The 21,476-nt window shown below is 28.2% G+C and overlaps 1 protein-coding gene across 19 annotated transcripts in view; it reads right to left on the reverse strand.

Annotated features, from left to right (window-relative positions):
- Positions 1-21,476, reverse strand: part of LOC119601032 (plasma membrane calcium-transporting ATPase 1) — a 554,548-nt gene that overhangs the window by 261,882 nt on the left and 271,190 nt on the right. For all 19 annotated transcript variants that reach the window (XR_005231173.1, XR_005231172.1, XR_005231175.1 and 16 more), the window contains one exon: positions 18,967-19,105. Coding sequence is in view for 14 of the 19 variants with exons in the window: in XM_037951699.1 (XP_037807627.1) it covers positions 18,967-19,105 (139 nt within the window). In the remaining 5 variants the exon portion in view is untranslated. The remainder of the gene's footprint in view (positions 1-18,966; positions 19,106-21,476) is intronic.

Here is a 21,476-nt window from a genome sequence, read left to right on the forward strand (position 1 = left end):
GTATGATGGATTGATTGGTTTTTGATTTTTAAGCAGTTCCAAAAATTAATATAAGAACACGCCAACATATGATTAAAAAAAATCAAAATAAATAATTTAGTAATAACACATTTTAATGTATATGATGAGATAGTAGGTTGGTACTTAGTAATGTGCTTTTTTATTTTAAATATTGTTTATTATTATGTAAATCTTAAACTATATGATTGAGATGGTTAATGTCAGAGTTAAAATAAATTATTGTTAGAATAACATAATAATAAAATAATTTGAATAATAATAATAATAATAATAATAATTGATTACAAAATGTTGCACTTATAAGAAATAGGAGGAGGCATGGTAGTTACGTACTGTCAACACTACATTGTTAAACTACTAAAAATAACTTTGAAAAGGTTTTTACACAATTTATTACAAGAAAATGCATACAAAAACAATAATAATTACTTAGGAAATCAAACGTGAAAAGGAATAAAAGAAAAATATAGTATCTGAAATACATACATATAAGTTTAGAACAATAACAAAATAAATGCACACGTACATACATACACAGAAGGAAAAATAAATATACACGCCTGGTACCAAATTAACACCAAATATTTCAATAACAGCCTTTGTCAAGTATATACATACATACAACAACAACATTTAATGTAGACAACGCAACTTTGTCAACATTGCAACAATTCGTTGTCGCAATCTAAACTTTATGCTCATTCGTTGTCTAAAATTTATGTATGTATGTATGTATGTATGTATGTATGTATGTATGTATGTATGTATGTATGTATGTATGTATGTATGTATGTATGTATGTATGTATGTATGTATGTATGTATGTATGTATGTATGTATGTATGTATGTATGTATGTATGTATGTATGTATGTATGTATGTATGTATGTATGTATGTATGTATGTATGTATGTATGTATGTATGTATGTATGTATGTATGTATGTATGTATGTATGTATGTATGTATGTATGTATGCATTTGACAATGGATGTTATTGAAAAGTTTTGTATCAATTTGATACCAGGCGTGTATATTTTTTCCCTCTGTGTACATATGGAGAATTTCGTGTCAAGTGACCCAACTTTTGAAATCGATGTCTTCCGATTTGGATGAAATTTGCACTAACGTTAGTACTATGTGATAGTAGGCCAGAAACAAATTAAGTGCAAATAGTGAAAAAAATTAATTTCTTAAAAAATTTTTTTTTTGCTAGATTTCCCACTCGCATCCCATTATGGGACTATAAAGCCCTTAAAGCAAATTGTATAAGCTTTCTTTTAAGGAAGAAAGGGCCCATTTTGAAAAAGAAAAATATTAAAAATAAAATTTTAATTAATTTTTTTGGAAACAATAAAAAAATGAACATCTTTATACAATTTTTGCTAGGACCGATAGGTGAAAAGTTACACTCATTTCAATAAAACATTGTCCCCCTCTAAGTCCGGCAGTTCTTGACCGATAGAGCTGAAAATTTGTGTCTGTCCTACCATTCAATAGTACTAACCTTGGTGCAAATTTCGTCAAAATCGATTTTTTGAGTTGGGTCACTTGACATGAAATTACCCATATGTATATAGAAAGCATGTACATACATATGCATATTAGGAAAGCAAAATCGTGTTGATTTTTAAAATTTTTTGAATATAGCTATAAACGTTTCTGTGCCGTACTTATTCAAAAAAGTATTTTTTAACATTAAAGTTTTAATTATGGTATACATAGGTGTTATATTATGTTAATACATCGTTGAAATCGTCCTAGCGAATCATTACAAAACAAGGAAATTTTAAGAGGAAAATCAAAAACACGATTTTGCTTTCCATGCAGAATGAGTCTGTGTAATTTACATATCGCTTATTTACTATAAGAATGGCAGTTATAAAGCCTTTCATTTAGTTTTATCTACTTTCAAAAATGTATACTATGTTGAAAAACCCATTAATCTTTTCTATCGAAATCTGGTTTAATTTTTCAAATGCCATAATTTCTTTAAAAGTTATGTAAGAAATTGTAAACTGCCATTAAAAAGGATTTTTTTGCATAAAAAAGTTATATATGTATATTGGCATCAAAGGGGTTCAATCTTTGTCATAAGGGTTTGCACGTAGTAGGTAAACCACCATGTTACGTTAACTTATCAAAATAGTTGTAAAACTAAGTGAAAATGGAAGCATCACATTGTAAATTTGGGGCGAAATATTGTAAATTTAAAATGGCGAGAAATCCAGAACACACACACATACACTATGCCACATAAGTCTATAAACGATGTTTCTGTTCGGTATTTTCCGATGTGTTTAAGAAAAATTAAAAATTCTTTTACATTTTGGTAAATGTTATGTTTTGAGAAATCTAAATCATAAGACATCGTTTTTCAATTTTAAAAGAAAACTAAATTTTTTGAATTTCACAAAAGTCTACAAACGACGAATTTGAATGTTTAATAACAAAATAAATTACTTTTCGAAAGTTTCTTTTTTTGGTAATATATTCTATTTTGGTCTTTTTGATATTAAATGTGAGCTTTTTATGGATAAATATTTCGACATGTTTGCCCATTAATCTCTTAAAAGGGATAACTGACCACGGATGTATCCCGTGGACTTATTGCTTCAAATACACTTTTAAATTTTGAACGTTTTGACCAATGAATGTTCGGGAGAGTGTTTTATTTATTATATTTATTATTACCTTAGCATCAGAAAAATAAATGTCATTGTCCTGCACATACATCAGTTTGGCATTTGGATGCAGTTTTCCGATGATTTGAACTATTTTGTTATTCAAAACATGGAAATTCATGTTCGGATTATTGTTCCTATAAAAATTATAATATTTTCAATACCATTTTCCAGGCCACAAAACATAACATTTACAATAATCGGAAAAAACGAACAAAAACATCGTTTGTAGACTTATGTGGCATAGTGTATGTATGTGTATACTTGTCTCAAATTCAATTTTGTAGCTTTGCATTACATTATAATTCGATTAATCGAGGAAAAAAAATGTTTTTCTTCGAACGAATAAAAAATTTCCAATTTAGGACAAAGAATAATTCGAACAATCTTTGTCGATTAATCGAATATTCGAATAATATTTAAATATTACTTTTTTACGAATATTTTATTATATATAGCATTGAAATCATGTCAATATTTTGTAAAACAAATCTAAATATAAGCAATAAGTAAAACAGATAAACAATAATTCATTTGGTTCTTTAAGTATCTGTCTTTTCACAAGAAAGACAACAATTTCTAAGTATACTGAACCCTGTTTCCTGAACACATTGGAAGGCTATAAACAATCATCGGACACACAATATGTCGGAGACTTTGAAACATTGATCACACCAGATCGAATGTCTTGGTCAAGTTGTCCTTTCAACCTACCCCTAAGTATTAGTTTTATTATCGATTTTATTGCATATGTAACCCTATTGCCTCATATAAAGCATCTTTACGAAAATTGGTTTTTGAACAACTTTGTTGTAAGAAAAACATCAATAACTTGGTCAATAAAAAACAAATTGCGTTTTACCCAGAATAGACATAATTTTTTAATACATTAATAAATATGTAGTACTATTTTCTTATATAAACCAGTAAAAACGTCTGAAAACAGGGTAGTTAAACATCGTATATATCGTTATAAAGTCCTCAGCTTCCACTTTTAAATACGTTGAGAAATTTAAAATAGGTTGAGATTGAATTAAGTTACTGATTTATAAGTGTATTAATGTACGAAACCCGTTTTTTACCCGTATCGTAAGATTTTGAAGGTGTTTGGCAAATTTTATTTATATATTTTTAAATTATTCGAATAAAAACTTGTATTCGTTATTCGTTCGAATAATCGAATAATTTTTAAAATTTAATCGACTACTCGAATGAAAGAAATATAGTACATTTTTATTCGAATAATTTTAAGCACGAATAATTGACACCCCTAATATATACATAGCTACAAAAAGTGTGATATATTCAGTTTATCATTGAGTACCTTTACGAATGAATGAGTACATTTCAGAAGCCATACAAAAAATGAAGATTTAAAGCCAAACGAATGGGTAACACAGTTTTTTGAAATATACAATACAAACGTCTTTCTTTACTATAAAAAATAATTCTCAGAAATAGCAAGAAAATTTAGTAGTCATACATTTGAATGTAAAATCTTTATTTAATGGATTATTTTACTCATAAAGAGATCAATGAAATTGGTTTGTCAACAGAATTACTGATTTTTTTTCTCTGAATTATACACCGTTAAAAAGGTTAATTAATTCTGTAATTTTCTTAAAATAAAGAAATTTCGAAATGAAAAAATGTTCCCTTTTTTAAAGAAAAGCTTTTGTTTTCAACAAATTTTAATCAATTTCATTCTTAAAATTTTTAATTTTAAAATTATAATATATTGCATTCGTAGAAAAAGTAAAAAAAATAGTCAAACTTTATGGGTGGATTAAAAGATTTGAAAATAGTCTTCCTACCTTCCATTGCCTTATTTTAATCATAACGAAATGTTCGATTTTATGAATAGGCCTGGCATTGTATCTTTCGTTATACCGGGGTCGGTCACTAGAAAGGCTGCTAGAATGCAAAAATTTGTGAAGAATGTGGCCATAAACGGTTCAAATATTAGTTTTTGAATATACATATTGCATCGTTGTTTCGCTATAATTTTAACTATATAGCCCATAGACCATCGCTAATATAGTTTAATAAAATGATATAATCTTAATGATATTTATACAATAATTGAAATTTATATAAGTTAAAATTTTACAAAATTCAGAAATAATATGAATATTTGTCTTAAATAATTTTTGACAATAAATTGTTTTATTTGACTTAATCTTTTACATTTTGAACTATTTGATTTCACATTTAATGTAAAAAGTAAGTATTTAGCTTAGAAGACAAAACACAAAAGACTTTTTCAACGTCATAAAAGTAAGTAAAAGAAAACAGTAAAAATGGATCTGAGATTGGCGTAATATTGTTCATTCAATATTCATTCATGGTACACAACATGGTCATAGACGAACCTCTCAACAAGAACGTAAAAATAAAAATATTTTATTTTATGAATGAAATTAATAAGCAAGATTACGACATTCACAGTTTCGTTGTTTTACTGTACCCCTTTATTCAATTTTCGTGACGTCAACTTTCCTTTGAAAAAATTAAAACAAATTTGTCCTGAAGTAATCAATTATTCGTTTTTGAATGTTGTAAAATTTCCACTTGTTGATAAACTCCCTTATTGTATAAATAGCATTAATTTTATTTTAGTAAACATAAATTTTAAACATATTTTTTTATTTTCCCATCATAAACCCTATTATGTTCAAAACATACAATCAATTTTAACCTTTTGTGGCGTCACACAGAGCAAAAGAGATTTTAGGGACATATTCTGCTGGTTGCCAAACGGGACTGGCTTTTACAAATCCCGGGATTCGGAATTTTGAAAATTGCAATCCCGGAATTTTTCGGGCCTTCAGCATTACATAAATTTAATTATTTTATACATGAAAATCTTAAATCTTCATGTTTTTGAACAAAATTGTTGTGGAAATTAATCGACAGAAGATAAATTTAAACTAAAGCAATCCAATTTATTCCAATTCTTAAATAAAAACTTTTATCAATTTTATCTTATCATAATTTCAGAAATTTGGTAACTAACATACATACTTCCAAAATAAAAATACATATCATGTTCAATCCTTCGAATATCAATTTAAATCATAAATGAACGTTTTCTTTGGAAAATGTTATCTACATTCAGAATAATTTAATTTACCTTTACCGTTATCACGCAGATTTGTAGAAAGCTTGAAATGCAAAACCTTCTAGATATCATTTAAAAAATAAATTTTATATTTGACTGTGCCGAAATAAAATAAATATTCCGGTATGTGATGGAATTCGAACGATTTGAAAAGGTATGATGAATTTCGATCGAGGAATGGTTTATTATTTTCTTGAAAAATATTACGCAGACAACAAAATACTTTACATTTTAAAGAATCAATTTAAAAAATATGATAATTTGTATGAAAAGCCGCAGAAATTGAATATAACACAATTTTTGTAGATTCAAATCGATTCGATTTTAAAAATGAAACTGATTTCTTGTGTTAACTTTGGTCCAAATTTGCGGCCTAAATAGAATGAGTCTACTATAGACAAAGAATGTGTATTAGAGTGTCCCGAGGAACAGCCTTTTTAAGAATTTCATGTAGGAATACCCCTCAATCTATGTGTATTAATGTACTAAACATGAGAAAAATAAAAAATCATATTTTTGGAATGGTCCTCAGTTCCCTACCAGCGATTGAAAATCTTGACCTTAGTATAGTTTTTGAAAAATAAAATATTTTCGATTTTTTCGAAATTTGTCTCAAAAATTTTGTAATCTTGAGCTGATTATGGGAAAAATAATTTTAACATTTTTGTAGAATATTTTTGGTCCACAAAAAGATTTTTAGTGGGTTGGAGAGGCATATTGTTTTCGCTTTTTATCGAAATGGGTGTCAAAATTGTCGTAATTTTTAGCTCATACAGAAAAATATTTAAAAATAGTTTGGCATTTGGTTTAGTCCATTTTAGCATTTTTAATTTTTTTTTTTAATTTTATATGCCCCTTATAATACAATAAAAGTCGTTTTGCGGACCAGAAATACACTTACAAAAATTTTAATTATTTTTCCCGCGATAAGCTTAAAATTAAGGAATTTTTGACATCCAATTCGAAAAGATTTCAGAAAAAAATTTTTGAACTTATTGTACTGAGAACAACATTTTCAATCGCAGAAAGGGAACTGAGGATCTTTTCAAAAAAATTGTTTTTTTATTTATCTCGTATTTAGTACATTGTAACGTATAGTTTTAGAGGTATTCTTCCTAAAAAGTGGTCCACGGGACGGCGTCATGAAATAACTCCCCACGAAATAACTCCACAAAACAAAAATTAAATAACTCCCTAAAAATTTGTTCAGAAAGCAAAAACAACGAAATTTGGGGATTTAATTCGTTTTTTGGGGAATTATTTCACATTAAAAATGTGGAGTTATTTCATTATGAAATAATTCCTCAAAATTCAAAAATGAAATAAATCGCTAAAAATATTTTTGGGGAGTTATTCCATTATATTACTTTTATCACACGAAATAAAAAAATATATGTCTGATAGCCGGCCTTCGGCCGCGCGCAAGGATTTTATCTTCTGGAGTACATTGGACACCGTCTTCGCTAAGAATACACTCTCTCCGTATCAAGAGTGTTCAGCCTTAGGCCGGCTATTTAGGAAATCTTTACTAAGTGAAGCCGGTGTTGGTCATATTATAGAGCGGCAAATCTTTGCGTCCGGCCAGCGAAGCCGTTATTGGACATACCATAGAGTAGAAAGTTCTTGCGCCCGGCCGCAGTCCGGCTATTAAGGGAATCTTTATTAAGCGATTAAACTGAAATGTATTAAACTTTGAAGCCTCACACGAAAGTATGAGCGATCTACATTTTTTAGATATGTCACTAAAACCAACTTGTTCCATAATTTGTTATTTTTAAATGGGAACTTATTTCATTTTAAAATTAGGGATTTGTTTCATATGAAATAAATCCCCAAAAAATGGGTTGTTATTTCATTTTAATTTAGGAAGTTATTTCATTTCGTTGGGGTTTTTTTCATTTTTAAATTGGGGAATTATTTCATAATGAAATAAGTCCCCAAAAATTGAGGACTTATTTCATTTTTGTTTTGGGGAGTTATTTTGTGGGGAGTTATTTCATGACGCCCACGGGACACCCTAATGTGTATACTTTTTGGGTCTACGACGAAATGAAAAAATAAATTTGTATGTACTAAGTATACAGTGATAGACTATCGTTTGTACGCAACATGTTTTCTTTGATTTTTGAAGCCATTTTTGGGTTTATTGTAATTTTTTTCAGAAACTGGATTGAATACACCATAGTTGTTAAATAATAGAAAAGATATATTATTTGTAGAAATTGCGATTTGATCGCTGCACAGTGGTATAGGAAAAAAAAAAGAGGGAAATAATTCGGTAACTTCTAAACGGTTAATCCGATTTTAATGAAATTTGGTGTGCACAAAGAGGAGGTGTTGTCGAGTTTAGGTTTTGAATTTGGACCTTATAGGCCAACCAGGGGCCCGGCGGGGGGTCATCAAATTAGGACACCTCGGCTATGTTAAATTTTTAAAACGATCCTATTTCTTCATTTGAGTTCCGATTTAAAAAAAATTTCGTATATAGAATCTCCTCATCGAGCACATCGAGCACCTTATGTCATCCATAAGGTTAACTCTTAAATTTGTTACATATATGGATGAAAATAATAGTGCTAGGTAAATTTTCTAAAAGATGTTGAGTTTTCCCTAATTAATTTGTCACTTAAAAAACATTAGGTAGGCATGTTATATATCAATGGAAAGGTAATTTTGTCTATTTTTCAAAACTGTATATAATTTTTGAAAATTAAAAAATTCGCGGAATACTTTTTTTAAAAAAAATTAAAAAATGTTTTTTATTCAGTTTTTGCGAAGATACAAATTTTTCAAATTGCAATAAAAATTTTATTTATGAATATTTTTTGATGAAATTTTACAGTTAGGTAGATTTTTTTACTCAAAATCCAAAATTAAATAAAAATTTCGAATTTTCTTATTAGAAATCCCGGAATTCCCAAAAAAGTTTTAAAAAATCCCAAAAATGGGATTTTTTGGTTTTTTGCCTATTATATCCATACCAGGGGCGGGGTTATCGAAACCCGTTACAAAATGATTAAGAACTTATTGGGTCATATAAAACAGGTCACTATAATTTGATATCGACTATGCGATTTGAGAATTTTTGCTCAAAATTTAATTTTCCATAAAAAATAGGGTTTTTTTGGATGGACCTGGTCCCCTCGGTATCAAAAATTTTTAGGTTTTGTTTCATTTATCGTATTTTATGTAAAGTCAGCTTTCCAAAAAGTATAAATTCTATATACATCTTCTTAGATAACTTAAAAAGAAAAAGATACTTTTTTCCCAAAAAAATGACAAAAAATCGCCTTTTTTTAATTTTTTAAATTTAAATGCCTATAACTTTGGACTCAGTCATGATTTTTACATAATTCTTTCACTGCTTGGTATATAAACTTGTTGTTAAGCAAATAAAAAAAAATGGCGAAAATCGGAAATATTTGGACCTGCTATTATCAAAAAAACTAAAGTAAGGACGGTAAAAATTTTAAAATTTTAATATTCAAATGCGAATATCTCCTAAACTATAAGAGATAATTTACTGCTACGACGACATTTTTTATAGTGCTCGATGAGGAGATTCTATATACGAAATTTTTTTAAATCGGAACTCAAATGAAGAAATAGGATCGTTTTAAAAATTTAACATAGCCGAGGTGTCCTAATTTGAGGACCCCCCGCCGGGCCCCTGGTTGGCCTATAAGGTCCAAATTCAAAACCTAAACTCGACAACACCTCCTCTTTGTGCATACCAAATTTCATTAAAATCGGATTAACCGTTTAGAAGTTACCGAATTATTTCCCTCTTTTTTTTTTTCCTATACCACTGTGCGCTGTCGAAACTAAATTAGGAAACATTTTATCAAAACGTCAAAATTAAGGATTATTTTAAGCAAGATTTTTTATTATTTTTATTATTATTAAATGGCTTCCTTAATCGATTTTACGAGAGTAATGTTACAAAAAACTAAAAATTATGACACAAAATCCCTATTTTCTTAATAAAATAAATACAAAAATTATACTTATAAAAGATCTATCATCCTTGATTTAGTCATTACTGTGTCAAAGATTGCTTGTAAATCAAGATTTATTTAGTTAATATTTTCAAGTGAAAATAAGTTTAACTTGTATTGTCTAGGGCGTTACAATAGAGTATTGTACGAATTGAACCAAAGCACCGCTAAAAATACAAATTACATTTCGGCTGGGAAATTGTGGTGCATTAGACATGTTTCTTATACAAATTACAGATTTCCATCGGATTTTTTTCACCCAAAATTAGATTTGGAATATTCTTTGATTTAGTAGAAGATTGCTTAGCAGAAAAAATAATGAAAAATTGCGACTCGAGATACAATTTCTATCCAAAAATGGGTATTTGACCAGAGTTTAGATTGATTTTCCGACAGAGATTTTAATTCTCTTACTTAACCAGGCGCAATTTTAGGACACAACCAATACAAATCATTCTTAAAATCTTCACTGAAAAGGTTTATAAACAAAAAAATATTTTATTTTAGCATTTAACATAACATTTTTTTTAAGCATTATCTCCGAAAATTATTTTTGAAGCGATTTAAAAAATTGACCTATCCAAAATCTATTATGGAGGTCTTACTACATGTTAACATAAGAAAAAGACAAATTTACAAATTATTTTTATGGATATTTAAAAAACTGTAAAATGCGTATAAACGAATGTCTTATAGAAATTTATTTATTTTTTCTTTAGAATTGCTAATAATGCTAAAAATACTACAGTTTTATAATTTTATTTTTGTTTGGAAGGTTCCTATTTTGTTCATTAGTGTATAAAACTCAGTTAGTGTAAAATTTTACCCCAATCGCAAACCTTTGCCGGAAATCGATTGAAAAGTGTAAAATTGGGTAAATAATAGGACTTTTTTAATTTTTTGAAACATTGCACAATTAAAATTTTATTTTCTAAAGATTTCGACAAAATCTTTTCTTCTAGACAAATAACAAAGTAATAGGCATTTTCTTTTCGCTAATATGTTGAAAAAACTAGTACTACATTATTTATTCTTATTTTACTCGTTTTTTGTGTAGATATTTTTGTTTACATCACTTCTTGATAAAAAAATAACCCAAATATCTAGGTTTAAAATTAATCCAATAGTTTTAAATCAATCATGGTTCACCATAATCGAATTACTTCGTCACTTGAACCCCTGAACCGATAAGACGCGTCAGTAACGTTTACTGATTTGGCTAATATAATTAGCATTGTAGTTTTATACCAAACGTCACACTAATTTGAGTAGTATTATTTTATAACCAGTTTTTTAAATTACATATAGAAACAAATAGAATTGTTTGATACCATTTTTAGCATTTAATTAAAATTTTTGTTGTTGTATTTTTTTGCTTTTAAAACGCGAATCAAAGAATCAATAATAAGTTTTTACAGTTCCCGGTTGCTTTTAAGATTTGTATACACATTTTTATGTAGTATAAACAAACATAACTGCCACGCCTCCTTTCAATTTAATCAAATTTATATTAAATTGAATGTTAATATTTATTCTAAAATTAATATTTAGAGTATAATAAACAATCATTTTTGTGCATAATTAAAAAAATAACTGTTTTCAGAACAAAAAAACTAAAACTACAATTCAATAAGTATCCAAAGATATTTTTCATTTAAAAATTCTTAACAAGGAATATTTCACCCCTATTATGTAAGTCGTTGTCGACACTAAATCGCCGTCGACACCAATTATGAGTCGTCGACAGAAATTGAGTTGTGTCGACTTAATCTTGGTTTTAACTCGTACTAAAACATATTTCTTGACTTAAAATAATAAAAAAAAAGGAAATTACAAAAAAAATCTGTTTTTACTGTCGACGTCGAATTGGTGTCGACAACGACTTAAATAATAAGGGTGATTGTTATTACTGTCATGTGATAAATTTGGCTTTTCGTGTTCAAGTAATATTTCGTGTTGACATTCTACATGTTTGCTTAGATTTTGGATATATAATTATTTTGAATATATAAATTTGTCTGATTTTAAACACAACAGAAAATCAACAATAAAAACTCACGTATCCAATATGGCAACATACATATCGTCACCTGAAACGCAAACGGCCCTAACTCACATCGATTTTATTTCTGATTCTAATGTCCACACAAAATTAGTGATTTTATTGACAAAAAATAAAGGGCTCTATCTATTAAAGATAAAAATCCAATATATCCATTCTTTCTTGCAATATATGTATGTATGTTCGGATGCTTTGGACATAACGCTTGTCAGTACGAAACGTTTACATTTAATAAACAAGTAAGAATGTATAGTCGGGCATGACCGACCATATGTTACCTTACATCAGTGAGTATGTTAGAAATGTGGATTATTTTTCTAATAATAAAGCTACGTTCACAATGCTGGAGTACTCCACTCTGCACTCCAGCAAAAAAATGTTGACTGTTCAAAATACAGAGAGGAAATTTTTCTAAATAATTTGTCAAATAATGTACATTGTCAAAACAACAAAAATAAACAAAATATTGAAAATAATAACTGTTTATTAAAATTTATATCTTGAGAAAAAGTTTGGTTTTTTGAAGCCTTTTAAACAATATTTCGATCCAACAAGGACCTGCAAGTTTTAGAATAAAATAATTTCATTCGTGGCTGCAAATTTATTTTGCACTTTCTGTTAGTTTGTAACGAAAGTTCATCTTTTAATTGCTAATATATATGTATGTAGATGGAACAAACCGTGCAATATACCATCAACTTTAAAAGTTGCAACCTATTTTTCTTTGTTTTGTTTGAGTTTTTTTCATGTCTGATTTCTACTTCCTCTCCATCAAATTATTTTTTGAATGATGCTCTGTTTCTATTTGAGCCCTATGTATAACAATCTCCCAATTCCTCTGCAATCACCCATGCCCCTTTATGAACAGTTACCAATGTCGATCCTGTCCAATACTTATCCTTTGTAACCTGTCTCTTGTAAATAGTGATCAACCTGGCCTTTCCTCTGTATGTATAAAAGTCCTTTCGGATTAACCTGCAAAAAAACATAATTTTCCAAGAACACAAAAATATTTTTTTCTATTTATTTTTTACAAAATGTTTGTTTATTTAATTAACATTTCTCATGTTAGCATTAACATTTTTATGTTAACTCCAGAGTGAAAATAATCTACACTCTGGAGTAGAAATTGTTTGACTCTGGAGTGGATTAAAATGAGTCAAATTTGAAATTATATTGGTAATACCAATTTGGTATGAAAAAGAAAGAAATACAATTTGCTGGAGTGTGGAGTACTCCAGCATTGTGAACGTAGCTTTAAGCATTTTTCCTTAATTCCGAAATGTTTTAACAATTTGCTACCAAAAAAGTGATTTTCTGATAGAGGGGTTATATGGGGGCAAAGGTAAATATGGTCCTATCCGTATAAATTTTGGTATAGCGATTTACGATGAAGGCGACTTTGTATGGGGGCTAGGGTCAAAGATCGGCAGTATAATTTAAACTTATATAAAACTAAGATTTGCCGATTTTTGTAGAGATTCTACAAGATTTAACATAATTATAAGCTCAAAACACCTATTCGAGGATACGTTTGTATGAAATAATGAACCGAGGTTTACATGGATGCACAGACGGACTTAGCTATATCGACTCTGAAAGTGATTCTGAGCTGATTGGTGTACTTTAGGGTGGGGTGTAGTGTCCGATGACAACTCTCTTTTAAACTATCGATTTATGTATGTTATTTTCGACATTAGGGATTCATACTGACATGTTATAAAACATTTTATAAACGTTAAGAACACAGTAAGGAATTTACATTAATAATGATCAGAGCTCTCTTTCAAATTATCAGTATATGTATGTACATTAGGGTGGCCCCGTTTCTCTGGAGGAAAAAAAAGGTGTCGATGTTCTCCACTAAAATTAAAGTTTAATTGATAATAACATAGCGTTTCTCAAAATTTTTGTCCTGGGGTCAATATTTGGCGAGCTGGATCAAAGGATAAAAAGGTCCTTTTTTGAGGTTTTTATGATTTTTTCACATTTCTTCCAAAAGAAAGATATAAAATTTTGGTATCATAAGAAAGGTCCTTGAGAGACGCTTTCAATGGGATATCAGAAAAATTTGTATAACAATAAAAGTAATCGAAATTTTCTAATTTTTCGTAAAATTTTAAGATTTTTCATATTTTTTCATAGATAAATTTAATAAAATTTGTTGAAATTAATTCACAATAATCCTCAATAAAACCTACCGAAACGGTTTTTTCCGTTTTTCAAAATTCAATCTAGATCAAATTTTATTTAAATTTATCGAAGCCTATGTACGCTACCAAACCATTGCGGAATAATGTAAACAATAACATAGAAACAGTTATTTACAAAGCAAGAATAACAAATAAGTAGATGTTTGGGATAAATTGTGTTAATATTTTAGTTAAACTGAAAAATTTTATTGATAATAGAATGAAACCATAAAGTGTTATATACCATTGTAAAGCTAATGAAATTACGCGTATACTGATGAAAAAAACCATTTGGGTGAAATTGAATTAGGTTTATAATGCAATAATTTCAATAAATTACATTAAATAATTCTATGTAAAAATTTAAAAACTTAAAAATTTTCCGATAAATTACGACATTTGTAATAATTTTGGAGTTGTTTACAAATTTGTGTTATGCCATTGAAACCGTCTCCCAAAGACCTTTCCTAGGATACTAAATTTGCATATGGTTTATTTGTCAGAAATGTGAAAAAATCTTAAAAAAGGACCCTTTTATCCTTTGATCCAGCTCTCCAAATATTGACGTCAGGACAAAAATTTTGAGAAACGCTATCTTATTATCAATTAAACTTTAATTTTAGTGGGGAACATCGACACCTTTTTTTCCTCCATAGAAACGGGGCCACCCTAATGTACATACATATACTGATAATTTGAAAGAGAGCTCTGATCATTATTAATGTAAATTCCTTACTGTGTTCTTAACGTTTATAAAATGTTTTATTTGTTAAGATACCATTTCTATCTTAGAATTAACTAAATTTTAATTTTCGGTGGGAACGTCAGCAACTTCCATTTTGGGGCCACCCTAATGTACATACATATGTTATTTTCGATATTTATGGATTCAAACTGACATGTTTTTAAAACGGTAAGAACACTGTAATTTCCTATCAAAATTACATGTTACATTTGGGAATGGGATGCTAGCCCGATTGAATGAATTTTCTTCGTTTTATTGATAACATAATTATTTTCTTAGTCAGGCTACAATCAAATCGCAGACATATATGTAATATATACCGGAAAAGCCGAAGCTTTGAATAGATGGCGATGCAATTGCATATGTGGATGTGTAGACTCAGGATTAATATAGACAACATTATGGACTTTGTGAAATCAAGCGGTATGATATCCTACTCTTGTAGCTTCCGCTTGCAAACTTCTCATTTGTATACTTTGTAAGTTCGTGGGTACATATGTTTTTACAACAACGGGCATAGTCATCTATTTGTAGATCCCAAAAATTGAAATAGGTTGGAAAGTTGTAATTTCAACAAGTACAATGTTTTTGTGAGTTGAAGAAACTAATTGTGTAATACATATGAACTTATATTTTTCAAAAAACAAAAAAAAATATTACATGAACATGAAATTATTAATTTTTTTTTTACGAAAAAAGCATCGAATGTTAAGATCTTTAAATTAAAAATATCTTTTAATTTTTTTTTTTTTAATTTGATACTTATGTTATTAATATGAAACAATATAAAATATAGATTGATAACTACTAAACACAAGTAGTTTTAGGAAAGAAGAACAGAGATAAATATTCAATATTATAAATAAATGAATAAATATGCATAACGGATTATTAATTGTATTTTGTACTAAACAAAATGTTAATTAATACAAGCATTAGGTACATTAGACTTCAGTGAAACAATAGGCGACACGTAACCAAAGTTCCTAAAAACTACACTACTTATATAGAAAAAATTGTGACATACGAATTTCTTGCCAAACAAATAACTCATTTTCGATATAGCTATAACTACGAATGTCACAATTTTCTTTTTTCTCTGTAAATATATACAAATAAAATACAAAATCTTAAAATCTAACGAGACCCAAAAATATAATTAAACGATTAATATTTATTTAATATCAACCGAAATATGTATTTTCTGAACTCCACTTTCTTAAATATCATTGGGAATAAATATCTATTGTTTTTTATGAAAACCGATTTGAATTGTAAACGTTTTCCCAAATTTACATTCTAGATTTCCATTTTTATACACAACCTCTAGTGTGCTGATGTTTGTAATTCACTAACTCACACATTAAGGGTAAACCAATAGACTCAAAACACTTTATGTGTCGTGCTTATATTATTTATAAAGAGTTATGGACGTTCAAATCTGCAGGGGACTTTGTATGAGACTTGGGTCAAATTAGTACCGATCATAAGAAAACTAACAGTGTTATTTAGGATTATCTAAAACCTTATTGTGCTGCTTTTTAGTATTTATTAGTATATTTATCATAATCATGAATTCATAATTGACCTAGCCCAAGATTTTTTAATACGCTTCATCCTTGTGCCAAAACAGAAGATTTTGAGTCGATTGGTATACATTTTGGGTGTTGTGCTTATAAACGCATAATATCCTCCTGGATATATGTATATGTAGGAGTTGGGTACAAACATTTTATTTATTTAGGAATTTTGTAACGTCCTTTTAATGAATAATAAATAAGTGATACACTTTTAGATAAAATAAAATAATGTTTACCAATCCACAATGATAGAAATAAAATTTTTGGGAAATATGTTGCTATAATCCGACCCTGGCTCCTCGAGTAAAATTCTGCGGATAATTATGTAATTCGTTTCGAATCGAATTTCGAAATAATTTCTTTTCGAAACAAATTACAAAAAAATAATTATCCCTATATAGGTTTCAATGTGTTTAATCTAATATGTGTTAGATTATTGAGTATTTCGGTTTAAAATAAGAAGGGAATGTATATACGTTAAAATTAGTGACTCCTCCACTCTTAAAAGCTCCTGCCTTAGCACTTAGTTTCTTCACAAATAACAATATGGCTACGCGCACCTGTTTCACTTTCAGATTTTATAAAAAAGTAATATATTATAATTATTTTTGTATGTTAATTCGTGTTAAAGTATACTTAAAAGAATTAAAGAGAGTTGTTATATCACTAAAATCTATTCTTATTAAGACCATTAAGATAGAGGAAAATTAAAATTGAATTTAAGTGTGTTTTACGTAGGTATGTTGTATTAAAAGTATTCATATAATAAAAAAAAAATTAAACAATGAAAACTGTATGTGTTCTCAAAGCAAAGATTTTGTATTAAATTAAAAAGATTTGAAAACAAGTTTAAAATTAAAATTATAATAGAACAAAATGTAAAACTTATATATAGAAATAAAGCATTAAAAAGACATAAAAATTATAAATGTATGCCTTAAAATCACGGTAATTTTATTTAGAATATCTGCTTTCAAAATATGTATATATATTCTGTATTTATTATTTAATATGTATTATATATGCAAGAGCTATTTATAGTTCATCATCTCTAAATTCCAGTATATAGGCTTCAGCTTTTAATACTTAAATTTCAAATAAATCTTTCTACTTTCACACTTTACAGAAAAATATATGCAATAAAAACAAACTATGTATACAGGAAATTATGTTATGCACTCTTCTGAACAATGAATTAGATCCGGTCTTTTATCTTAAACATGCATCCTCCAAAGGAAATTTATACCAAAAAATCTGATAATGTAATTTTGAGATTTATAACATGCCTACACTTAAAAATAACCGTTCGACTTGAAGTAAGGCACATGTATCCTCCAAAGGAAATTTATACCAAAAAATCTGATAATGTAATTTTGAGATTTATAACATGCCTATACCTAAAAATAACCGTTCGACTTGAAGTAAGGCACAAAAGAGATTTTTTAAACATGTGCTACTTAATATAACGGTCAAATTCTGAAAATGTGAGGCAAATTATATAATATTAAATTATAAAATATCTTAAACTGTAAATGCTTTAGTTTTTAATCAAACTATAATAATGAAAATTAAGGTTCATATGGAACGTATGAACCTTCAGAGTGGCAATGAAGCACTCAAGAGAAACGAATTTAATACTATCCGATTTTCAGAATTCCAATTTATATCAAGTTACGCAATACTTTGTACCACAATTGAAAAAAAAAAAAAAAAACAAAATGTTAATTTCATACCTAGGTACGTATTTAAAAATTAAATCATTATATAAGCGATTCGGAAAGAAGAATCTTTATGTGGTCAATCTACATTAAAATTTATTTGCCTTGATTATATTCAATTATATTTACAATCTAGTAGCATTTTGACTTGAATATTTTCTGAATTATTTATTTATTGTTATTTGTTTATATTATAGTTGCTGCATCTAGTTCTGCATTTTTATAAATAAAATGTATTGGTTATTATTACAAAATTTTATTCGCAGTTGCATAAATTAATTTGAAGCTGATTTTTCTCTTTTTTCAAGAGAGAAAGGATAAACAATAAAATCCTTAAACCAAATTTTAGTTACATTCTTAAACTACTTATAATGTAACTAAATAAAAATAACTTGTCGGAGAATGTTGCGCACCCACCAACCGTCATTATATTTCATAACCTATTTTATATACTACATAAAAAAATTTAAATTTAAAAATTTAAATTGTGCAGAGAAATGATATTGTGTATTCACTTCTCAACTGCATATACATACATATTTCTTATAATTTATTACTTGTTCAATTAAAGAAATTAATATATAAAAAATAAAATAATAATAATAATAATAATAATAATAATAATAATAATGAAAATAATAATAATAATAATAATAATAATAATAATAATAATAATAATAATAATAATAATAATAATAATAATAATAATAATAATAATAATAATAAATACAAATTATCAATAATAAAATATAAAATAAAAATTACGATTTATATAGATAATTTAGTCAAATAAAATATAAAATTCTTTGAATGAATAAAGCAATTAAACAAAAGGGTTTGACTTACTTGAGTTTGTAAACGTGTTAAGCCACGTATCCATAAGATTTGACCAGCACGGGGTTTTTTATCAGAGTCGATAGAGTCAAAGCGTTCTTCGCCTAAATTCATGCCATCAGTATATTCTTCTGGATGTCCGCGTCCCCATCTAAAAAATATATTATGACTTAGATTTTTTAACATAACTTTATCGTAATAAATTAAAGTTTTAGAGCCAATCTTTAGGTGAATAATAAGCGATTAAATTAAAATTAATTTTTGAATGTTGTTTTTGAGTACTCAATTAGTTAATTTTGTTAGCTTGTTTAAGCGCCCCATGGACGTTGTTTAAACAATAAATGCAAAAGTAAAAATCAGGGATTAAAAATAATAATTATCTTTAAATTTTTAAAGAAAATAATCAAATACCAGAAAATGTACCATTTTTACTTATTTGAGCAATCTATATATATAACAAGTCAGAATGCTATATTCGGCTTTGCCGAATCTTAAATACCCTCCACCTTAAACTGGTTTCATAAATTATCAAATTTTATGGATTGATTCAAATTTACCTTAATATTTTAGACTTACTTTCATTACGCCTTACAATATGCAATTAAAAACAAAACTACCACTTAAGGACTGTTACAGAGCGTACTAAATTTAACCTATGTTCTGTATTTAAAATAAACTTAAAACTTATATAATGTTAATTCTCCGTTCCATCCACTACAACCAATTCATCATATTGTCCTTCGTTAACTAATATTTATACCTTACACCACTTAGTGGGGAGGGGTATATTGGTTGGGCTGATGTTTGTAACATTCAAAAATATTCGTCCTATACCGTAAAGTATACCAAGCGGCTTAGAATCGTTTTCTGAGTCGATTAAATTATGTCCGTCCGTCTGGCTGGCTGGCTGTCCATGTAAAGATAATGGAATGAAATTTGGCACAACACTTTTTTTCGACCCAAGGACGAAGCCTATTGAATGGTTAAAATCGGTCCATTATTTCACATAGACCCCATACAACAGAACCCCCCGAAAAGGGCTTCTGAGCTCATAATTATGTTAAATATACCTGTATATTGATAAATTGCCAAATTTCATAGAGATCGGGCCTCATTTGACCCTAGCTCCCATACAAAGTCCCCTTCAGAAAATTACTTGAATGTCCAAAATTAACTTATAAACACAAATATTGCGATGAAATTCATCACAAAAATATTATGTAAATATAAATATTTTCGCAAAATTTTATCGGGCTTGGTCCATATTTGCCCCTAGCCCCCATATAAAGCCTCTTTCAGAAAATTAGTTTTCAACCATAAATTGCTTAAATGTATCGGAACAAGGTAATAGAAGATAAATGCTTTATTATGAAAAAAAATCACATTTAATATTTATAACTGGTGTAGGGTATTATATGATCGGTCACGCCTGACTATACTTTCTTACTTGTTTTCATATAAAACAAGCCACGTTATTTCTGTTTGTACAAAACATTGCTGCAGAATAACTTTTATCAACACTGATGTTGCTGAATAGCATAAGAAATTAAATAGTTACACTTTCTCAATGTGCACATTTTATTTGATCTTGGGTTAACAACAATTTTTACACAAACAGGAAAGAGAATTTCTATGTATACTAGTCTGTTATATAGAAACCTGTCTCTATATCAGTTTTTTCTGCAGAAAATGGACATTAGTAGTTTTCATTTTTAATATAAGCACAATATTGTGTGGCAACTCTTTTCAATTTGCATAAGAATTTAAAATAGTGGCAACTCCGTTCAAATTGGTGAAATTATTTTCTGAAATACATGTTCGATTCCAATCTTTATCAGCGGCTACTTTTAAGCCGGCTTAGCTTTCGAGCCGAAAAAAGTCGGCTGCAGCGCAGCTTGCATAATATTTCCGGCGGCCAGCCGCCGCCGATTTGAGCCGTCTCGTCATGTATCTCTGACTGGGAGATTTTTAAGTTCGAATCCTGTTCGTTTTGGACAGTTTTTATTTAATTTTTTGCGAAAAATTATAAATTTTTTAATCCCTATGGGTGGTACAAGAATTGTGGACTGATTTCGATTTTCAACTCAGTGGATTCCCAAACTATATGTATGACAAAATTCAACAATAAAAATTGTGCCAAATGATTTAAGTGATTCTCGAAAGGGGACCTCAAATGGGAGCTATGACCAATTATGAGCCGATCGTAAAAAAAATTATAATAAGATTTCTGTAGATAAAAGCAATATTTGAGCCCAAATTTTGTATGGATATCTTTATTTCGTAATGAGTTTTATGCGTTTAAGCGATTCTCGAAAGGGGACCTTGTATGGTAGCTACGACCAATTACGGAACGATCGTAAACAAATTTTACAGTATCATTTCTGTATATAAAAGCAATATTTGGGCTACATTTTGTATGGGAGCTATGACCAATTGTGGACCGTTCGTGAAAAAATATACAGTAAGATTTCTGTAGATAAAAGCAATATTTGTGCCAAAGTTTGTATGAATATCGTTATTTG

The sequence above is a fragment of the Lucilia sericata genome, unplaced genomic scaffold, assembly GCF_015586225.1.
Source record: "Lucilia sericata isolate MDLA Ls3-8-SP2 unplaced genomic scaffold, ASM1558622v1 Contig000137F_arrow, whole genome shotgun sequence".
Classification (NCBI taxonomy): Eukaryota; Metazoa; Arthropoda; class Insecta; order Diptera; family Calliphoridae; genus Lucilia; species Lucilia sericata.